Source organism: Opisthocomus hoazin, chromosome 26 (assembly GCF_030867145.1).
Source record: "Opisthocomus hoazin isolate bOpiHoa1 chromosome 26, bOpiHoa1.hap1, whole genome shotgun sequence".
NCBI lineage: Eukaryota > Metazoa > Chordata > Aves > Opisthocomiformes > Opisthocomidae > Opisthocomus > Opisthocomus hoazin.
In genome coordinates this window covers 1,161,604-1,179,128 of record NC_134439.1, presented here as the reverse complement: position 1 = coordinate 1,179,128, position 17,525 = coordinate 1,161,604, and the positions used below count along the sequence as shown (strand labels likewise).

Below are 17,525 nucleotides of genomic sequence, written 5' to 3'. Positions count from 1 at the left end.
GTCAAAGAAATGAGAACGTAGCACAGGCTGAGGCCATGAAGACTCTGAATGTCTTTGGAAACGTGGTCTGGAATACGCCTGTCCTTTCCTGTATGTCTTTAATACCAGAAATTGAAATGTAAGCGGAGGTTGTTCGAGGGGACGAGGTCAAAATTGTTCCTAAAAGATGCAGCTTTGGAAATGCTTCGTTGTCGCTGTTCTAAATCTGTTGGGCGTGGACTGCTCGGCACTGACAGGAGTGGATGCTGTTCTCGTGCTGGTCTGAAAATTCAAATTGCATTAATCGGGACAGGAGACAAAAAAAACTCCTGAAGTTCCTTATCGGAATGTTATGGCCTCTTTCAGACATGTTGGAGGAGGGAGATAGGGAGTGCATCACTTTGGCTCGTTAGGCAGAGGCACAAGCCAGGACGATGAGTGAAGATTCACACCTTGCAGGAGGCGGTGGGAGAGATGCACCGCGTTTGTAGAGGAAAGGGTTAAAATCATCTCTGTGCCAGCTGCTTGTGGAAGCTGCTGAGCCGCAGGGCGAAGGGATGGGCCTGTGACCCTGTCACTTCTGCACCCTTGCAGGGGTTGAAGTGGCCGGAGACTTCTTGAGGGAAGTAAACGGTGTGATTTTTGTTCTTGATAATAAATACTTTTATCTCTTAACATGCCTTGAAAGTTCTGGACCCAAAGGGTTGTTTTCTTTTGTAGAGGTAGCGCAAGGTTGTCCGTGGTGCCTGGTCCGTGGAGGTGGCAGGAGCGTGGACAGAGCTGCTCAGCCCGGTGTCGCAGGGAGGGAGGGAGGCAGGCGTGCTGTGAATGCAGACCAGGCTTTTCTCATTCCTGAGTGGTTTTTGCATAGTTTTAGTGTCTCTTTGTTCTCTGTCACCACTCTATACATCAAGCGTGCGTTCTTGCTTAAGCACGGACTTCCCTTCTTCAAACAAAATGCTTGAATATGTTGTACCCAGCCTAAAAGAACCTGCCAGACTTTCTGATGTCCTCCATGCCGTTTGCTTTGAAGGAATGTACATTCCATATGTTAGATAAATGTGTTTAAATCCTTAAAGTCAGGCATACGAATTCATAGGCTTGCTAGAGGAGTTGCGAAGAGCACATGGACTGCTTCAGAGCAGAGCTGCTCCCGCAGCCCCGTGAGCCAGCGGCTGCTTCCACCAGGTGCTCGTGCAGGGAGCTGGTTTAGCTGGCATCCCTCACTTGACTGTGGTGTTACGTTGCGCCGAGCCTCATGCTCGGTATTTTTTTTGGACTGGAAAAAGATTACAGAAGAATCTCTTCATCATTACAGAGACCTGAAATGCCAGCTAGCACTTGAAGGACCGAGTGACGTTCCTGTGCTGTGATGAGCGATCGCGTAGACTGACGTAGAGGGGAAGGAAGGGTTTCGAGCTTCTGGACACTGAGACAAATGTTCTCTCAATGGTTTTTGTACTTTGTTCACAGTGGGAAATAGCTGGATAGGTGCTAGCTTGTGGTGGGGTCTTTGGACACTTGCACTGAGTACCAATTTGAAATTACAAAAGCATTTTTCTAGCTCTCTTGAACACAAATTTTTTCATCTCTTTTCCTGTTAGAATAAAACTCATGGGCTGGTTCTGCCTCATCTCTGTTTTGAATAGGAATTTGAGTACGTCCATTTATAAGTACGTGGAGTGCACTCGTTTGTAAGCTGCGCTGCCTGTGTTGTAGCAATGGCATGGCTTCTTTCCTCTGTCTTGGGTAGTATCGACGTCTGGCAGCTCTGAACCGGAGGAGGTTCCTCAGTCATTGGCCTGAGCGGCTTTAGGCAATCGTTCCTTATCTCTCCATCTTCAGAAGCTGAATAATTCTCCCTCTCCCTGCCTTAGATTATTGTCATGCTATTTTTGTTTTCTTAGCACTGTTTTACCTAGAATAATGAACTGTTACTAATCTGCAAAGTTTTGAATTCAACTTTCTGAATGCTCAGGCAACGTTTGGATTGTAATGTAATTCTTTGTCTCCGACAGGGCCGAGTAGTTGAGAATATTTCTAAAAGATGCGGGGGTTTCTTGCGGAAGCTGAGCCTGCGTGGCTGTCTGGGAGTGGGAGACAACGCGTTAAGGTAGTAGTATGGCTTCTTTCTGCATGTAAATGTGATGGAAGGAACGATTCAGCTTCTACAGCCACAGAGGGCTGGAACAGTTTATGAACACTTTGGAACTGAGATCTTTAGCCTGTGTGTCTAACGTAAACCATGGAGAGCGGTAACATGGAAGCCTTTTTAACTTATTGGTTTTTAACTTCACAAACTAGCCGTTTTTCTCAATTGTCATTAAAATAATACCAGCTGCTACTACAGACGAAGTGGTAGTTGGCACTGATTTGCAAGCTTTTGCCTGTAGGCTGGGAAATCCCAAGGCAAGATACAGGGCAGCATAAATTATTTTATTTATTTATTTACTTAGTTATTTTGCTTGAGACAGCTTTGTAAAATTGAGTCTGATGTGTTATGGGTAAACCAAATGCTGTAAAACCACCTGGAAATCTATTGTCTGAAAAATACTGTTATCCCTTTTCTTTAATAAAGGACATTTGCACAGAACTGCAGAAATATTGAAGTATTGAACCTAAATGGCTGCACCAAGATCACAGATGCGTGAGTAACATTCTTATCCCCGTTTGCCTTGCCAGCCCCTTTTCTGCAGGTACCGTAGCATGTTCTCCATCTCCCTGTTAAGGGAAGGCCAGGCTTGTGCGTGCAGTGGATAATATGATGCAGGTCATGTGAAACGTAGATGGCTTTGAATAAATCTTTTGTATGAGCGCGTCTTGTATGTTCTGTTTCAGCACGTGTACCAGCCTCAGTAAGTTCTGCTCTAAACTCAGGCACCTTGATTTGGCTTCCTGCACTTCCATAACCAACCTATCTCTGAAAGCCCTGAGGTAGGAGTCAACAGCGCGGACTTTTGACGGTTGAGTTGAGATAGTGTGAGCCGCCATCGCCCCGCGCGCCTCCTGGCCTCGGAGGAGGCTGGCGTGGGCTGGCCTTCGTTGTATCTGTCCTGATGGTTATTAGCAGTAGAAAAAATATTCTATTCTATTAAAGTCTTGGAGGAGGGATTTTGGGGGAGACAAAAGTCTTAGTCTGTCTTTTTAAAATGCTCTTTCACTGACAGTCAGCCTCTTCGGTGTGAGTGTGCCGTTGCGTTCTTAGCAATTGTTTACACAGCTAGAAGCCGAACACCGGCATGTGACTATTTGTCTTTTTAAACTGCTTAGGAGACATATAGCTGCTTAAATCTGCTAAATGGAATTGCCAAGTAATCTAGAAAAGGAAGGGACAGACAGACATTGGTGGGAAGATATTGGGACAGAGAAAAGGAAGCAAAAAAAACACTAAAGGTAACAATAGAGGTCAAGCTATTAAAAAAAAAAAAAAAAATCAAGTGATGTACCAGTGGAATAAAAGAAAATAGAGGAAAGCTGTATCATGGGGAAAAAATACTGGAGGATGCATCTAGGCATCAGAAGAAAACACAGTTTTGAAAGAATAAATGAATGATTAAATTATTTTCGTAGCTACATTAAAGTAGTTTGAGCCTGGTTTTCCTTCCCTTGAGGGTCTTCATCCTTGTCTCTAATTTCATGTGGTCAAATTTGTGCTGCAGCTCTCTTAAATACATGATAGCATGTGTATCTGCCCGATTCCAGATTACACTTGAGTGTTACTCTTACTGGCAGCTATCTGCAAATGCAGAGTTGCACCTGCAAGGTCAGAAGCAGTGTGGCAGAAATCGACCCTGGTTTGGGGTTTGGTTGTACTCAGATCCAGAAAGCCCGTATACGAGGACAGACGCTGTTTAGGAGCTGGGAGGTGTCCAAAATGGGATAGATCGGTCATCTTTTACCCTACTGGTACCCTGCTTTAGAGCTCCTGATGCTGCCTCCGGAGAGCTCTTCGCATCTGGAGATGATGTTTGACAGCAGCGTTCCCCGTGGGGGTGGGGGCTGCGGGTGTACGTCTGTGCTCGTGGGGCTTCCAGAAATGGGAATTTCCTGGGCTCAGGCTTGAAGCAGGATTTCCTTCCAAAGCAAAACCAAGTTTCCACCCGCTTTTCCTTTTGCCTCCTAAGTGAGGGATGCCCGCTGCTGGAACAGCTGAATATCTCCTGGTGCGACCAAGTGACGAAGGATGGCATCCAGGCGCTGGTGAGAGGCTGTGGGGGACTCAAAGCCCTGTTTCTGAAGGGCTGCACGCAGGTACGGCTCTGCGGAGAGTACTCAGATGGAGTCAGAACAGCTGGCTTATTTCTGCAGTAACTGAAAGTATAACGATGAAGTATTGTGGATTTTTCTATTTCCAGAAATGTTAGGTTACTGAATTTACTCACTAACTTACTTAGTCTGTTGGAGGTTAACTGCTTTTATGAAATTCTTTAAAAGCTTTGAGCTCAGCATGAATAGGGGGCCGGTGAACAAATTGCACATCTCGCTGTGGAATCATTCTTCTTTTTTCCCATCGGGAACGCGTTGAGTAAACTTTCTTAAAGAGGAGATGGCTTTGTTATTCATGGCTAGACCCATCCATTTCTGAAGGCTCAGACAGTTTTAGCAAAGTGTGACAGTGCTTTCGTCTGTGCTGGTGACAGAATTTCCTCTCCGTGTTGTTTGCACCTTCTGGTTAGTCAGAGTCAGTCACGGTGTGTGTGACTCCTGGAATAGAGGTCTCTGCAGCCAGTCGGGAGCACGGTGCCGGTCCCTCGAGTATATCGCGTGGCTCTTCAGCTACAACAGTAGCTGAAGTAGGTTTTGAAGAACCTGCAGAGACCATGATGCCTGTGCTTCGGAATATGTGAATGGTGCACCCACAGAGCTGAAAGGGGTTTTTCTGACCCCTTGTTAGACTTTTTGTTATTTGGACTTAACTTCCTTTAATCTTCCGTTACTGTCTTACCTGGTGAATCATTGAAAAGTTTAATATGTTAAATATTTCCCTGTATTACAACTTCATTAAGGAGTTAGATCCGTGATGACAGGCATGGGGAACATCAGTCTTGAGCATTACTCTTTTAGTGAGCAAAAGCTCCTTGCAAAGCTCTGTCACAGAGAATGTGGGGACTCATTTTTTTTACTTAAGTGGGCTGTGGTCTTTTTAATGCAGACAAGACAGGCTAGAAAGGAGCAAACGTGTATCTCAGAATCTTGCTCTTGAAAAAGGAGAGTAAAACTGACCCTGCGGGAGTTGAAACGCGTGACCTGGAGACTCCCGAGGTTTTCAGAGCCTCGAGGCAGACCTGGAGAATGATCTCTGATGTGTTGGGTGCTTGCACCTGAACATGGGCAGCGCTTACTTGTTTTGGATTTATGTTGATGGTTTTTTTTCCTTGGGGTAGGGATTCCTGAAGTATGACTCAGTAAGTGCCATTTTTGTCTGCTGTGTATGGATAAACAGCTATATGTTTTGATTTTACAACGATACAGAAAGGACACAGAAAGTCCTGGAAGGTTGTTGTGGTGAGCAAAGCAGTAACACGCTGGTTATGTGCACAGAGCAGTAATGCCCTCATGTGCAAAGAAAGCCCAGCTGTGAAGGCTACAGTCAGGAGTTTTGGATATTTAATATGCGAGATGGGTATACATGGCTGTAAAAATGCCTTGATTAAAGATATAACAATCTCAGCCTATTTTGAGAATTCAGGTCATAGAAACAGCTTGAGTTTCTAGTAATTTATGGAGTCGTGAGTAATATTGATGGCAATACATCCTTGTTATCAATTACTTGCCATCTGTTCTTATAGATTTAAGAATAGCAGGCTTTTTTATCATCAGAAAGCAACCTGGATGTGTTTGTGCTCCTCGTGTTGAAAGAAGACTCTTTTTTTGAGTTCCAGTATTGCAGTATAAAAATAGCGTTACTTACAGTTCCTCACCAGTGAGGCGTTTCCGTAATTCCTGTAAATAGTTTCTGATTTCACTGCTTGCTTTGTTAATTATACATGTTTGATCAGACCAGCTTTTCTTTGAATCAGTAACTGAGTGTTGTGGGTCTTTGAACTCTGTTCCTGAGGTGGTGGGGGATAAAAAAGAAAGGCATGCACATCTTGCTCTGCATTGTGTGACTGCAGTGCCCTCCTCCCCTGTAGGTACCCAAACCGCAGATGCTTCATGGTTCTCAAAGCTTTATTTGGAAGATTGTCTCAAGTATTAGCAGGTTGCTTCAGTCTCTTAAATTTTTCTTTCCAGCTTGAGGATGAAGCTCTGAAATACATCGGTGCGCATTGTCCCGAGCTGGTGACTTTAAACCTCCAAACGTGCTTAGTAAGTAAAGCTTCCCCTGACTTCCCAGCGCCGCCGTCACTGTGCGTTTCGAGGCCATCTCTGAGCAGAGCTGTGCAGACCGTGCTCCAGCCCAGAAGCGCCATCGGCTGCGCAGACAGGGCAATTGTAAATTTACAAGACTTTAAAAACATAGTGGATGAAAACCAGATTTTTGATAGCATTCAGTGATGTTGAATAAGCCCTCGAAACAGTGTCACAGAATCCACTGTGTCAGAATTGTTTGTCTCTCTGCCCTGCCCACGGGGCTTCTAAACTCATTTGCAGGACTAGCTGGAACAATTCTTTCCGTTGGGCTGGAGTGTGTGTGTGGTGGTCTAGCCAGGCAGTTCCTCTGCTCTCTCTGTAAAATTGAACCGAGAAGTGCAGTTTCCATGCACAGAAGGGCTCTAAACCAGTTATTCTGCAGTGCCGAAAATGTATATTTATGCCAACAAAGAAAGTGGACTGGGCTCTGTGTACATACCATCGTGCAGTTAGTCTGATGCGGTGAGTAACTGACCAGTGTCTCCCATTTCCATGGAGATGGACGAGCCCTTTGGGGGCTGCGGGGCTGTCCCTTCCCAGTCCTGTTTAAGGAGCAGCTTTACCAGTTACTAGACTGGCTAAAGACTGGTGCCCATCCATCTGAGACTGGGTGCTTGCAAAGGAGGAGCCGGACTATTAGCAAGTTCCAGACCTGCGTCTGGCATCTGGGGGAGAGGCAGGAATGGGAGAGGAAAACGGGCGGAAGGGAGAAGAAAACTAATGAGGTTCTTAATCGCCTTCACTGAAAATACCGAGTTCTGCTGTACTTCTGTTTCATCACGCTCCAGCACCTGGGCTTACCTGCCCACAGACTTGCTGTTTGGTATTTTAAAAGAAGTCCCTAGGTTGGTGCTTTTCCGTCGGAATTGAGCCTGGCTGCCTCTGAAACCCAGAACCTGAGAGCCGAGCGAGGTTTGACTTGGTCCTCCGGCACGCACAGCCCCTGCTGCCGCTCTTTCCTCGTCCCACTGCGTGCGTTGCGCTTGATCCCGTGCGGCTCCCGACACAGCCACGCTGAATCCCAGACCCTTGTGCTCATGCGGGGAAGCATGTGGAGCAGATTCCTGTCCTGTTGCCATCCCAGACTCGTGAGCGGAGCACGCGGGGCTGGACGGCCCCTGCATCTCTGGGGACACCGTGGGTCGACGGGGCTGCAGTGCCATGGGGTGAATTTGGTGTGATGGGGGCTGTAAGCCTGTCGCTGACGGTGCAGGTTCTGGTCCCAAGCCACTGAAGTGTGTTTTTAAAAGGCCGTTTGTGAAAACAACCTGCTGCTGATTTTGTGGGTAGCTCTGATGTTAGGTGCTTGCTTGTCCTGAATTCCAGCCAGGAAGGTCTTTACAAGCAAGGGCTGCAAAGCAGGGCAGGAATCGCAGAATCCCAGCATGGTGGGGGTTGGCAGGGCCCTCTGTGGGTCACCCAGCCCAACCCCCTGCCCAAGCAGGGTCACCCAGAGCAGGCTGCACAGCACCGCAGCCAGTTTGTGCCCGTTGCCCCTTGTCCTGTCGCTGGGCACCACTGCAAAGAGTCTGGCCCCGTCCTCCTGACCCCCACCCTGCAGATATTTATCGGCATTTCTAAGGTCCCCTTGCAGCCTTCTCTTCTCCAGGCTGAACAAGCCCAGCTCCCTCAGCCTCTCCTCGCAGGAGAGATGCTCCAGTCCCCTCCTCATCCTCGTAGCCCTGCGCTGGACTCTCTCCAGTAGCTCCTCATCTTTCTGGAACTGGGGAGCCCAGCACTGGACACAGCACTGCAGATGGGGCCTCACCAGGGCAGAGTAGAGGGGGAGGAGAACCTCCCTCGACTTGCTGGCCACACTCCTCTTGATGCACCCCAGGATCCCATTGGCCTTCTTGGCAGCCAGGGTAGGAGACCGAGTCTCAGCCTGCTGCTCCTGTGCCTTCCCCCACATCATTCACGTGGCCCGAGCTCAGAAACATTTCCGTGCATGTGGAATCACTTTCCGAATGTTTACAAGTCACTTCAGTGTGGCTTGTCCTGTGTCAGCTGCTCCAGTGAAATACTGCAGTGTGTTTTTGGGTTGAAAGAAGCAGAGCTCGGCCCCAGTGAGATGCCTGGCTGGGAGTCTTGAGCAGGAAAGCGCGCAGTGCCTTGCCCCTCCACCTGCGTGGTTATGGCCTGTGATGTTGTTGTTTTTCTTGCAGCAAATAACAGACGATGGTCTCATTACAATATGCAGAGGGTGCCACAAGTTACAGTCCTTGTGTGCTTCGGGCTGCTCTAACATCACAGACGCCATCCTGAACGCCCTGGGACAGAACTGCCCGAGGCTGCGGTAAGTTCTCGCCGTGCAGCGACCCCAGCGCCGGGGACCCGTGGCACATTGAGCAGGGGATCTTGGCGACACGCTCGCGTAATACGTGGGCCGTTTCAGACTCTGCGGGTCGTTCTGAAAGTGCACTTCTTGTCACTGAGCGTTCTTCAGGCATTTTGTGGGCGATGATCATCGTTTTACCCAAACTTCTGGTTTCTAAGCTTGTGCAAGTAAAACGGTGCTGGAAGAGCTCCCTGCCGTGGTGGTGTGCGCTGCCGATGGACTCGCGTAGTGGCGGTCTCCTTTTACACCATTGTGTATCTGCTTTGTTGCTTTATGAAAAGCAGTTGAGGTTAGGTTACTTTTGTATTGAGAACTGAAAACACATTTAAATGACATTGTTTCCTCTTGACATGTGATATTACCAGGGTTTTCCTGATGATTTTGTAGCAGATGGAATTTGTGCTAGCAATTTCACTCTGCTTGACAGAGTGGGCTTCCAGCAGCATCTCTGCAGGTGCTTGCTTTTTTTTATTATCATTTTTTAAGACTTTTTTTTTTTTATTAGGACAAGTTTCTTCAGGAAGACTTCGCTATAAATTAGAAAAGGGCCAGGTGCAGAAAGAAGCGACAGCTTTATTATCCGACTTCTGTAACAGCTGAGTGGCCTGTTTTAAATGGCAGAAAATACGTGTCTTCTGGGGGAAGAAAAATCCACCACTGTTTTCTGTGATAAGCTCATTTAAAGAACTGTGGGTACAAAGTGCAGCACACAAGTGTGTGGAGAGCAGTTTTGAGAGGGGAAGGTAAAACCTGACTTCGGTTCCACATGGTTTCTGTGTCCATGTTCCGCTGCAGCTTTGCAGTGTTAAGCTCCATACAGTAAAATGCAGAACATGCTTCGGTCAAGTTGGCTTTTTATTTTCAATAAAGGTAGACAAATACGTTCACATTGTGAAGCAAAGCTCTGCAGAGCTGCGGTAGCTGCCTGCCAGAAAGTTTATCCGTTGTCACAGGAGCAAGCAGTCCGCCTCGTAGAAGGCTTCAGACTCTGCTGTCGTGGCGTTAAATATTTATTCTTTCATGCCCATCTGCCGGGTTGGCGTGTATTGCACCCTTTTTCACACTGAGGTCTGTATGCGGGGTGGAAACCAGAGGAGATCACTTGGAGAAGTTGTGGAGTGTCCAGCAGTCGAGGTGTTTAAGAGCGCCTTAGTCCAGCGTCTGTCGGATCAGACCTCGCTGCCTTGTGGCGGGGCGCGGGCTGGACAGCCCTCAGAGTTCCCTTTTAGCCTGACTTCTTGTTTTCTCTCCCCGCGACCTGCACTCAGGTACAGAGGGTGGATGCTCTGTGCAAATTCTTCTCTCAGAGAGCACAGCCTAAACCGGGTCAGACTTTTCTGGGTTGCTGGCTGCTTTTAATGAAACACTCTGAAAAGCGAAATGACTCCACCATGGTGATTATCAATTCTTTCTGTGCAGAATATTAGAAGTTGCAAGGTGTTCTCAGCTAACAGACGTGGGCTTCACCACTCTAGCTAGGGTAAGTGTTCCTTTCCACTTTTTCATCAGGTGTCTTTGCTTTCTTTTTGTGATAGATATGAACAAACAGTAGCTTTCTCTTGAATGTAGATTTTTGTATTGCTTCTGATCTCGACGTCTGAGGGGAAGTGAAGTTATAAAAATTAGGCTGTATGTAATTTTTGGCGTTGTCCTGCCCCGCACACCCCGGGGTGTGCATCCAAACTGTGTGAACTGTTACATACTTCACTGTTTGTTTTTCTAGATTAATCTGTGTTGTATACAAGTGACCCTAAATTTAACTACGTTTACTTTCTATGAATAACAAAACTCTCCGTGCCTGCTGGGTGAATTTGCTTCATTTCCTTTACTATACTTGGTGCTGTTCATAAAGTAGCAGCAAGCTTTACTTCCAGTCATAATGGATAAAAATCTTAATTTTTAAAAAAGAACTGTCTTTACTGTAGTTGTGCTGATATTTGCTGTCTGAACTTTGCACTTAGTTGGTGTGTTCTGTCTTCTGTTTGTTCCCAGAACTGCCACGAGCTTGAAAAAATGGACCTGGAAGAGTGCGTGCAGGTAGGAGGTGCCACCTCTGGCTCTTTTTCTGTTAGCACAGTCACAGCAGTGTGGAAAGACGGTGGAAAGTAGTAGATTGTCTCCAGATGAGAGCTTGGTTGAGAGTCCTGAGCAAGAAGATCGTGTGTATTTGCATAAGAAAATATTGCTTTGGTAGTTTGATCATTTGTTCATGTTGCATAGTAATGACTGCTGCTGTAAATAATAAAAAAAAAATATTAGTAATCAATGTGGCCTGAAGGTCGTGTGATAGGTGTGTGAATTGTGACCCTTGGCACCTGATAAAGTCCCAGAGTAAGAACTTTGTGCATAAGGCAAGGGAAGGTTTGTGCTGAGTGTATGGCTAGAAATAATGGAAGTTGCCTCTGTTTTGAAAAAACATAGCCAGATTGTCTGCAGAGCAGTGATTTTACAGTGACATGGCAGCAACCTGAAATAAAGCTGGGGTGCCCGTGCTGCCGTTAACGTTCCTCAGAGGCAGGGGGATGTCATGGGTCTGGTGGTGATGGCTCTCTTAGGACCCTGCACTGCGGCTGTCTTCCTTAGCTGTTAGGAGGCCTCATAGACGACGACACGCTGTTCTGTAGGGTGTGTGCCGTAAGCTGGTAACCGTGTCAAGGTGGCGTTTACAGGGGAAAATGAATTGCCACAAGGTCCGATGAAAAATCCCTATCCCTAAGGATAGGTTGGAAACCAATTCAGGTAAAGACAGGGCAGATAACAGGATTTAGCTTCCTGCCATGAGAACAGCATGACCCCGGTATTCTGTACTTCCTGATGTTTACAGGGCAGAAATTCAGGAGATCGCAAGAGGAAATCGCAATAGTCCAGACAGGAAGTGATTTAAAGTTAACCCAAAAAAGGAAGGAGAAAAATTGGGCTGTGTCCTTGGACTGACTGCCCTGAACAAAGACAGCTCAGCAAGTTCGCTTCGGAATGCTTTTAGATTAGAGAGCCATTGTGTTGAGTCTGTCTTCTTGAATAATAAAGAGGAACAATTTGGCAACCCACCAAGCTGTTGGAAGGGGATTTGGACACCTCTTGTGCCTTCAGAGACGTTGAGGAGGCATTGGGGTGTTACAGAGGTCTGCTCGCTTGCTTCTCTTAATCGTGAGCTGATTTCATGAGAAGTGCTTAAGGAAGTTCAGAAAACCAACAGTACCTATGTCTTAACAGTCCTTTAAGGATGTGAGTTGATTTCTGTAAGGGAGTGGAAGAATCTGTACGTCTGAAATTTGGTCACGCAGGAGATGAGTTCCTGAGGGGCTCAGGAGAGCAACTGTGGGGAACGCTGTCACGGATTAGGCAAAAGTTGGCACTTTCTTTTGTAGGGGGGGAAGAGTCCTTGTGCAAAGCACCTGACGTGAAAGGGCTTTTTCTTTTTTTCCAGATAACAGACAGTACACTAATCCAGCTTTCCATACACTGTCCACGGCTTCAGGTTCTGGTGAGTATTAGAAGGGAGGCTTCCAGCATTTTCTTTCTATAAACAAAGGTATTTTACGCTCTGCCCATGGGGATTCATCTCTTTGACTTCATAGACACATTGGGAAGGCTTGGAAGAAATCAGCTAGAAACTTGACCCTGAAGAACCTATTGTCCCTCCCCTACTGCTAGCATCAGTCGTACGCCAGGCACCCACAGCTGCCCGAAAGTGAATTATAGGACATGGATTCTCCGGGTACCAGCCCGTGGCTGTCCTCAGCAAGCCTAGCAGAGTCGGTCTGCAAACCGAGCTGTCAGTCCAGCTGTAGGAGAGGACTGCAGCCCTGCCCGTCCGTGGTGTGGGGCTGGGCAGCTGAGACCCGGAAAGCTTTCTGGCTCTGGAAAGCCGTGTTCCTCTTGGCCTAAATTTCTGGGAATTTAGTCTTGGTCTCCTCTGCGTCCCTGTGTGTACTGCTCTGTTGCCATCGTGAGAAAACCTGTCCTGGGAGGTGGGGGAACGCAGGCAGTGGCTTGTCCTGTGCAGCCATCCCTTCCGCATGCTGTGCCCCCCAGCAGCAGGCTGGTGCTACCTCCCGGGTGAAGCCCCATGTCCTTCTCAAGAACTTGCTCTCCACAACTGCCTGAAAGGAGGGTGTAGTGAGGGGGGGGGGTTGGTCTCTTCTCCTGAGTAACCAGCGATAGGATGAGAGGCAGTGGCCTCAAGCTGCATCAGGGGAGGTTTAGGCTGGATATTAGGGAAAATTTCTTTACTGAAAGAGTGGTTGGACACTGGACCAGGCTGCCCAGGGCAGTGGTGGAGTCCCGATCCCTGGAGGGGTTCAAAAAAGGTGTGGATGTGGCACTTCAGGACATGGTTTAGCAGGCATGGTGGGGTTGGGGTGACGGTTGGACTTGATGACCTTAGAGTCTATGTTTCTATAACTTCTAAAATGCAGCCTCCTCCCAAAAAAATACATAGTGGTGTATTTCTGCTGGTTCTTAGACCCAGTGGCAGGGTCCTTCCCGTGATGTGTAAGGCCACAGGTTTCACAGAGATGGTTGCTCTGATAGCAGAGGTGTTTATTCCGTTTCTGTGCCGTCCTGTCTCCTGGCCCCACTGGTCTTTCAGCAGCTGCCCTTTCCTGTTGCTCCTCAGCCATGAGTTTTCCCCTCACAGGCGTTGGTCATCGGAGGCCCAGAGCTCAGCGTCCGCAGTCTGGAGCGCGGCCATGGCTCCAGTGCAAGGCGGGAGCATAGACCTGTCTGAAAAACCAGCGTGGCAGACCAGTCCAAACCCATGAAACATGGGCCGCTGTCTCTCTCGTCCCGCCGCGTCCCCCGGCAGGGCACTGGCTGCTGTTTGCCGGTGGCAGAGGCTGCTAACTTGATGTGTTTGGCTGCAGAGCTTGTCCCACTGCGAGCTGATCACGGACGATGGCATTCGTCACTTGGGAAATGGCGCCTGCGCACACGACCGCTTGGAAGTGATCGAGCTGGACAACTGCCCCCTGATCACCGACGCGTCCCTGGAGCACCTGAAAAGCTGCCACAGCTTGGAGAGGATAGAACTGTACGACTGCCAGCAAATCACGCGGGCAGGGATCAAGAGACTCAGGGTAAAAAAAAACAAACCCAAACCGCTGTCAAGGCTGTGGGTTGAAGGCTTTATCCGGTGGGAGGAGGGAGGGCTGAGGGTTCCGATTCCTTGTCATCTGGTGCTCATTCTTTAAAATATTGTGAGAACCATCAGCTATGAAATTAGTAGCTGTCAGAAGGTTGGGTGGGGATGAACGCTGGCTGGTAGGGAGGAGAGGTAATTGCCACGTTTGCGGAGTGGCAGCAGAAAGAGCAGAGGAGACCCAACGTGCAGGTGCTGGTTTTACACGCGCTCGTACGTGACGGTGCTCCTCCAGCCATGAGACGCAGAGCCGGTGCCGCAGCAGACGGGTGGAATGGCACCTCCTCTCCGCTGCTCCGCGTGCTCGGCGCAGACCCTGGGCCGCTTTGCGCTGGCACTTCCCAGGTGGATAACTCCAGCTCATGTCCTAGCAGAGCCGGTCTGCTGCAGGGGTGGCTGCGTGGCCCCTGGGTGGGACGGAGCCAGGGCTGCGCTGTCGGTAGCTGCTGGCCAGCTCAGGCCCTCGGCGTCCCCGTGAGTCCCTCCCGAGCCTGTTTCTCCGTCTGTGAAAGAGGAGCGATGGTAACACTTGGTCTGCAAAGAGAACACGGCTCTGTGCAGTTAGGTGGTGTTCTGTTCCCCACAGCTACCACAGGACTGATGGTGAGGAGAGAGCCATCATTTTTTCTTGTGATTCTGTTTGCTGGTAACAGAAAGAACTTTGAAATCCAGAGTCTGTGGGGGAATCACGCTGGTGAACAGAAAGAGTCCGACTCTAGTTTTTATGTGTGTGTTTTTAGTCTGAAGAGAAGTAAGCGGGGCCTGTCTCAGCCTGTCTGTACCTGACTCTTGCACGGCCGCTGCCCTTGTCACTAGTCGCTTGACACCGTGTCTCTGTCTTTGCAGACCCATTTACCCAACATTAAAGTCCACGCCTACTTCGCGCCTGTGACTCCACCGCCTTCGGTCGGCGGCAGCAGACAACGCTTCTGCAGATGCTGCATCATCCTATGACACTGGACGTGGTCCTCCTTGCAAACTGAGTATTTAATTACACTTGTAGAGTTTCGGTGGACACCAGTATCTTCAAGGAACGCGATACCAGTGTGGTTTGGCAGGGCCAGTGAGCAGGGCTGTGGTGCCAGGCCCCTGTAGCCACCCATACACATACATATACACACCCCACCTCTTCCAGCAGACTGGTGAGCTCTGCGGTGTGGGAGCTGGAGCTGTGTTGGCTTTTTCCGTAGGTGGATTGGTATAATTCTGAACCATTCCTACTGGGCATGCTCAGACGAAATCACCGCAGTAAGGAGGGGAGGGTTTTGCGACCCCGGAACGACCGTTGCTGCTGTGGAGGTTGGAATAGTGACCGAAATCCTTTGAAATGGGGACGGGGGAGAGGAAGGGACAGGAACATGCATTAACCCTGCATCTGTTGTCCAGAAGAAAAAAAAAAAAAATAACCCAAGCCTGAAAATCCCAGTAAGTTTTGTGTCCATTTTTCAGTGAGGGAATGACGCAGCAGCCGTTGTGAGACCTGATTTCCTTGTGCTTCTCCACGTCCCGCTCCCTGCTGACCGCCCTGAGCATGCTCACGTTGAAGGTTCAGCCCTGTCTCCCGTGTTCTGTAGCACCCAGCTCAGAGGCTGCCTAGGTCGTCGTGATATAGCTTGGAATCTGTAACGGCAGGCTCAGTTTTTTACCCTCCCTACATCCTGCTTTTTTTTTACAGATTTCTAATGGAGTAATTTTTTGAGATTTATCAAACGAAAGTGATGAATCAATAATTTAAATTTAAAAAAATACTTTTTGCCGTTAGAAGCCTGAGCCTGTAACGACCTGTCAGGAAGATTTTTCAAGTGGAAAGCGAGCTGCGCCACAGGCTGGGCTCTTGGCAGCGGCTTGGCCCGTTTTTATCGGCGATAGGGTGTCCGGATGCGTTCTGCATTTCGGGTTTTATCCCAGTGACAAGACTAGAACTCTTGATGTAGGGGCAAAAGCGACAGTCTCTGTTCCGGTGGCTGTGAGTTCCCTGCTCCTGCTGTCCTTCCCCTCTGACCCTGCGCCCTAACCCCAAGGAAAAGCAAAGCAGAATCTTTTTGCTTGTTGCCCTGATCAAGAAACACTGACCCGCGACAGGAAGCGGGAGGAACAGCAGGCAGGAGAACGCGCCCTCGATCATTGCCCCGTTTCTGTGCGCGGAGGTGTGAGCGTGGGGTGGTTGTGCTGACTTTTGCATCTTCTGCAGGTAAGTGTCTTGCCCTGGAGAAGGAACCTTCTGAATGAGGCGGGGGGGGTTTGCTCTGCGCCCGCCCTTCTCCGCTGTCAGGGTCTCTGGTTTTGAGGGACTTCAGGCAGGATTAGCCCAGGTGCTCCGAGCGGTGCAGACGGCCCGGGCCAGCTCTGTGAACTCCCAGGTCCTCGGTGCTGGCAGTTCCAGGTGCCCAGTAAGAAACCAGTGGACAGATGTGCAGACACCAAGGGTTTAATGGGGCAGAACTCGCTCAGACTCTGACAGGTTTGTTGCAGATGAGCTGACATGGAAGTCACTGTGCTCCTCGTGCTGTCTGCGCCCCAGGACAGAAGGGAGCGCGCGTGGCAATGGTTCCCAGCAGACTGAGACGCAGGAGCAGGTCTCCATAACCATCCTGCCTGCCAGCAGCCAAGGCCGTGGGGCTTCACGCCGAAGACCCTCGCGTGGGGGAAGAGCGGGGTGCAGCAGGAGGAGTGGCCAGTTGAGGGTCCTGGCGGCTTGGCGCTTTCACCGTGGGTTTGCTCTGAGGACAGCGTGTTGCTTCCCAGCCCTCTTACCGCTGCCTGGGGTGTTTGGGTGGGCAGAAGGGTCACTCAGGACCACCGAAGCTGCGTCCCCTTCATCTGCGGCGTACCCCAACCCATCTGTGTGTGCTTAGCAGAGGCTCGCCACTGCGCAGGCTGCCGGGAGGAGCCCCGGTGTGCTGTGGTTAAAAGGATGCTGTCAACTCCTTTCCTGTAGGTCGCTTCTAACCCCTTGTATTTATTCAAATCTTCTTCAGCGCGGCGGGTGCTCTCCCACCTCAGCGAGCGTGTTCCTGTACTTCATTTGCAGAACTCCTCTCTCTGATTTTCAGGGCGGCAGGAGATAACGGCACTGCCCAGGGAGCAGACGGGGCAAGCGGGTGGGCCTGGGGCTGTGCCCGGCCGTCGCAGCGGGCGCCCAGCGCTGGAAGAGCGCTCAGTTTAGTTTGTGCTGTGGCAGGGGAGAGCTAAAATGGATTGGCAAGCCAGAGTGTTGCTGGCTGACTGATTTCTTTGTAACAGAGCAGAGTTTTCAAGGGAAAACTGAAGAATACAGAACCCAAAGCATTATTTTTTTTTTTTTTTTTCCAAACAGGGTGACAGCATTGAGGTAGCTCAAACTACTTGACAGTGTCCTTTTAAGTCAGTTATCCATCTTCAACTGGACTCTTCCTTATGTTTGTATTTATAAATACCAATAAACACCATTTTCCAAGCCGCGCCTTGCTAGAGGAACACCTTTGTAGAGCCAGAAACCCCTCCTGGCTGTGGCAGCATGGTGGGCGCGGGCTGAGGAGGAGAGCGCAGCGCTGGCTCCAGCTTCCGTCTGGTTGCTGCCGAGGGCATCGAGCGCCGAGATTCGGGGCCCAGCGCGCAGAGGGCTGGCTCTGTGCTCTCTTTTGGGGAGTAAGTGGTGCAAAATGGGGGCTCTGCTGCACGGCTCAGTCAGGAGCGAGCCCTGACAGCAGCAAATTGACGTTGCCGGGTCCCTGC

At 49.4% G+C, this 17,525-nt stretch overlaps 1 protein-coding gene across 4 annotated transcripts in view; it reads left to right on the top strand.

The window, feature by feature from the left end:
* Positions 1-17,246, top strand: part of FBXL20 (F-box and leucine rich repeat protein 20) — a 48,986-nt gene extending 31,740 nt beyond the window's left edge. For all 4 annotated transcript variants that reach the window (XM_075443329.1, XM_075443330.1, XM_075443331.1 and 1 more), the window contains 11 exons: positions 1,998-2,092; positions 2,558-2,626; positions 2,818-2,913; positions 4,104-4,230; positions 6,214-6,288; positions 8,499-8,629; positions 10,091-10,151; positions 10,664-10,708; positions 12,099-12,155; positions 13,537-13,749; positions 14,658-17,246. In XM_075443329.1, coding sequence (XP_075299444.1) covers positions 1,998-2,092; positions 2,558-2,626; positions 2,818-2,913; positions 4,104-4,230; positions 6,214-6,288; positions 8,499-8,629; positions 10,091-10,151; positions 10,664-10,708; positions 12,099-12,155; positions 13,537-13,749; positions 14,658-14,765 — 1,077 coding nt within the window. In that variant the 3' untranslated portion in view covers positions 14,766-17,246. The remainder of the gene's footprint in view (positions 1-1,997; positions 2,093-2,557; positions 2,627-2,817; positions 2,914-4,103; positions 4,231-6,213; positions 6,289-8,498; positions 8,630-10,090; positions 10,152-10,663; positions 10,709-12,098; positions 12,156-13,536; positions 13,750-14,657) is intronic.
* The last annotated feature ends 279 nt before the right edge of the window (positions 17,247-17,525 follow it).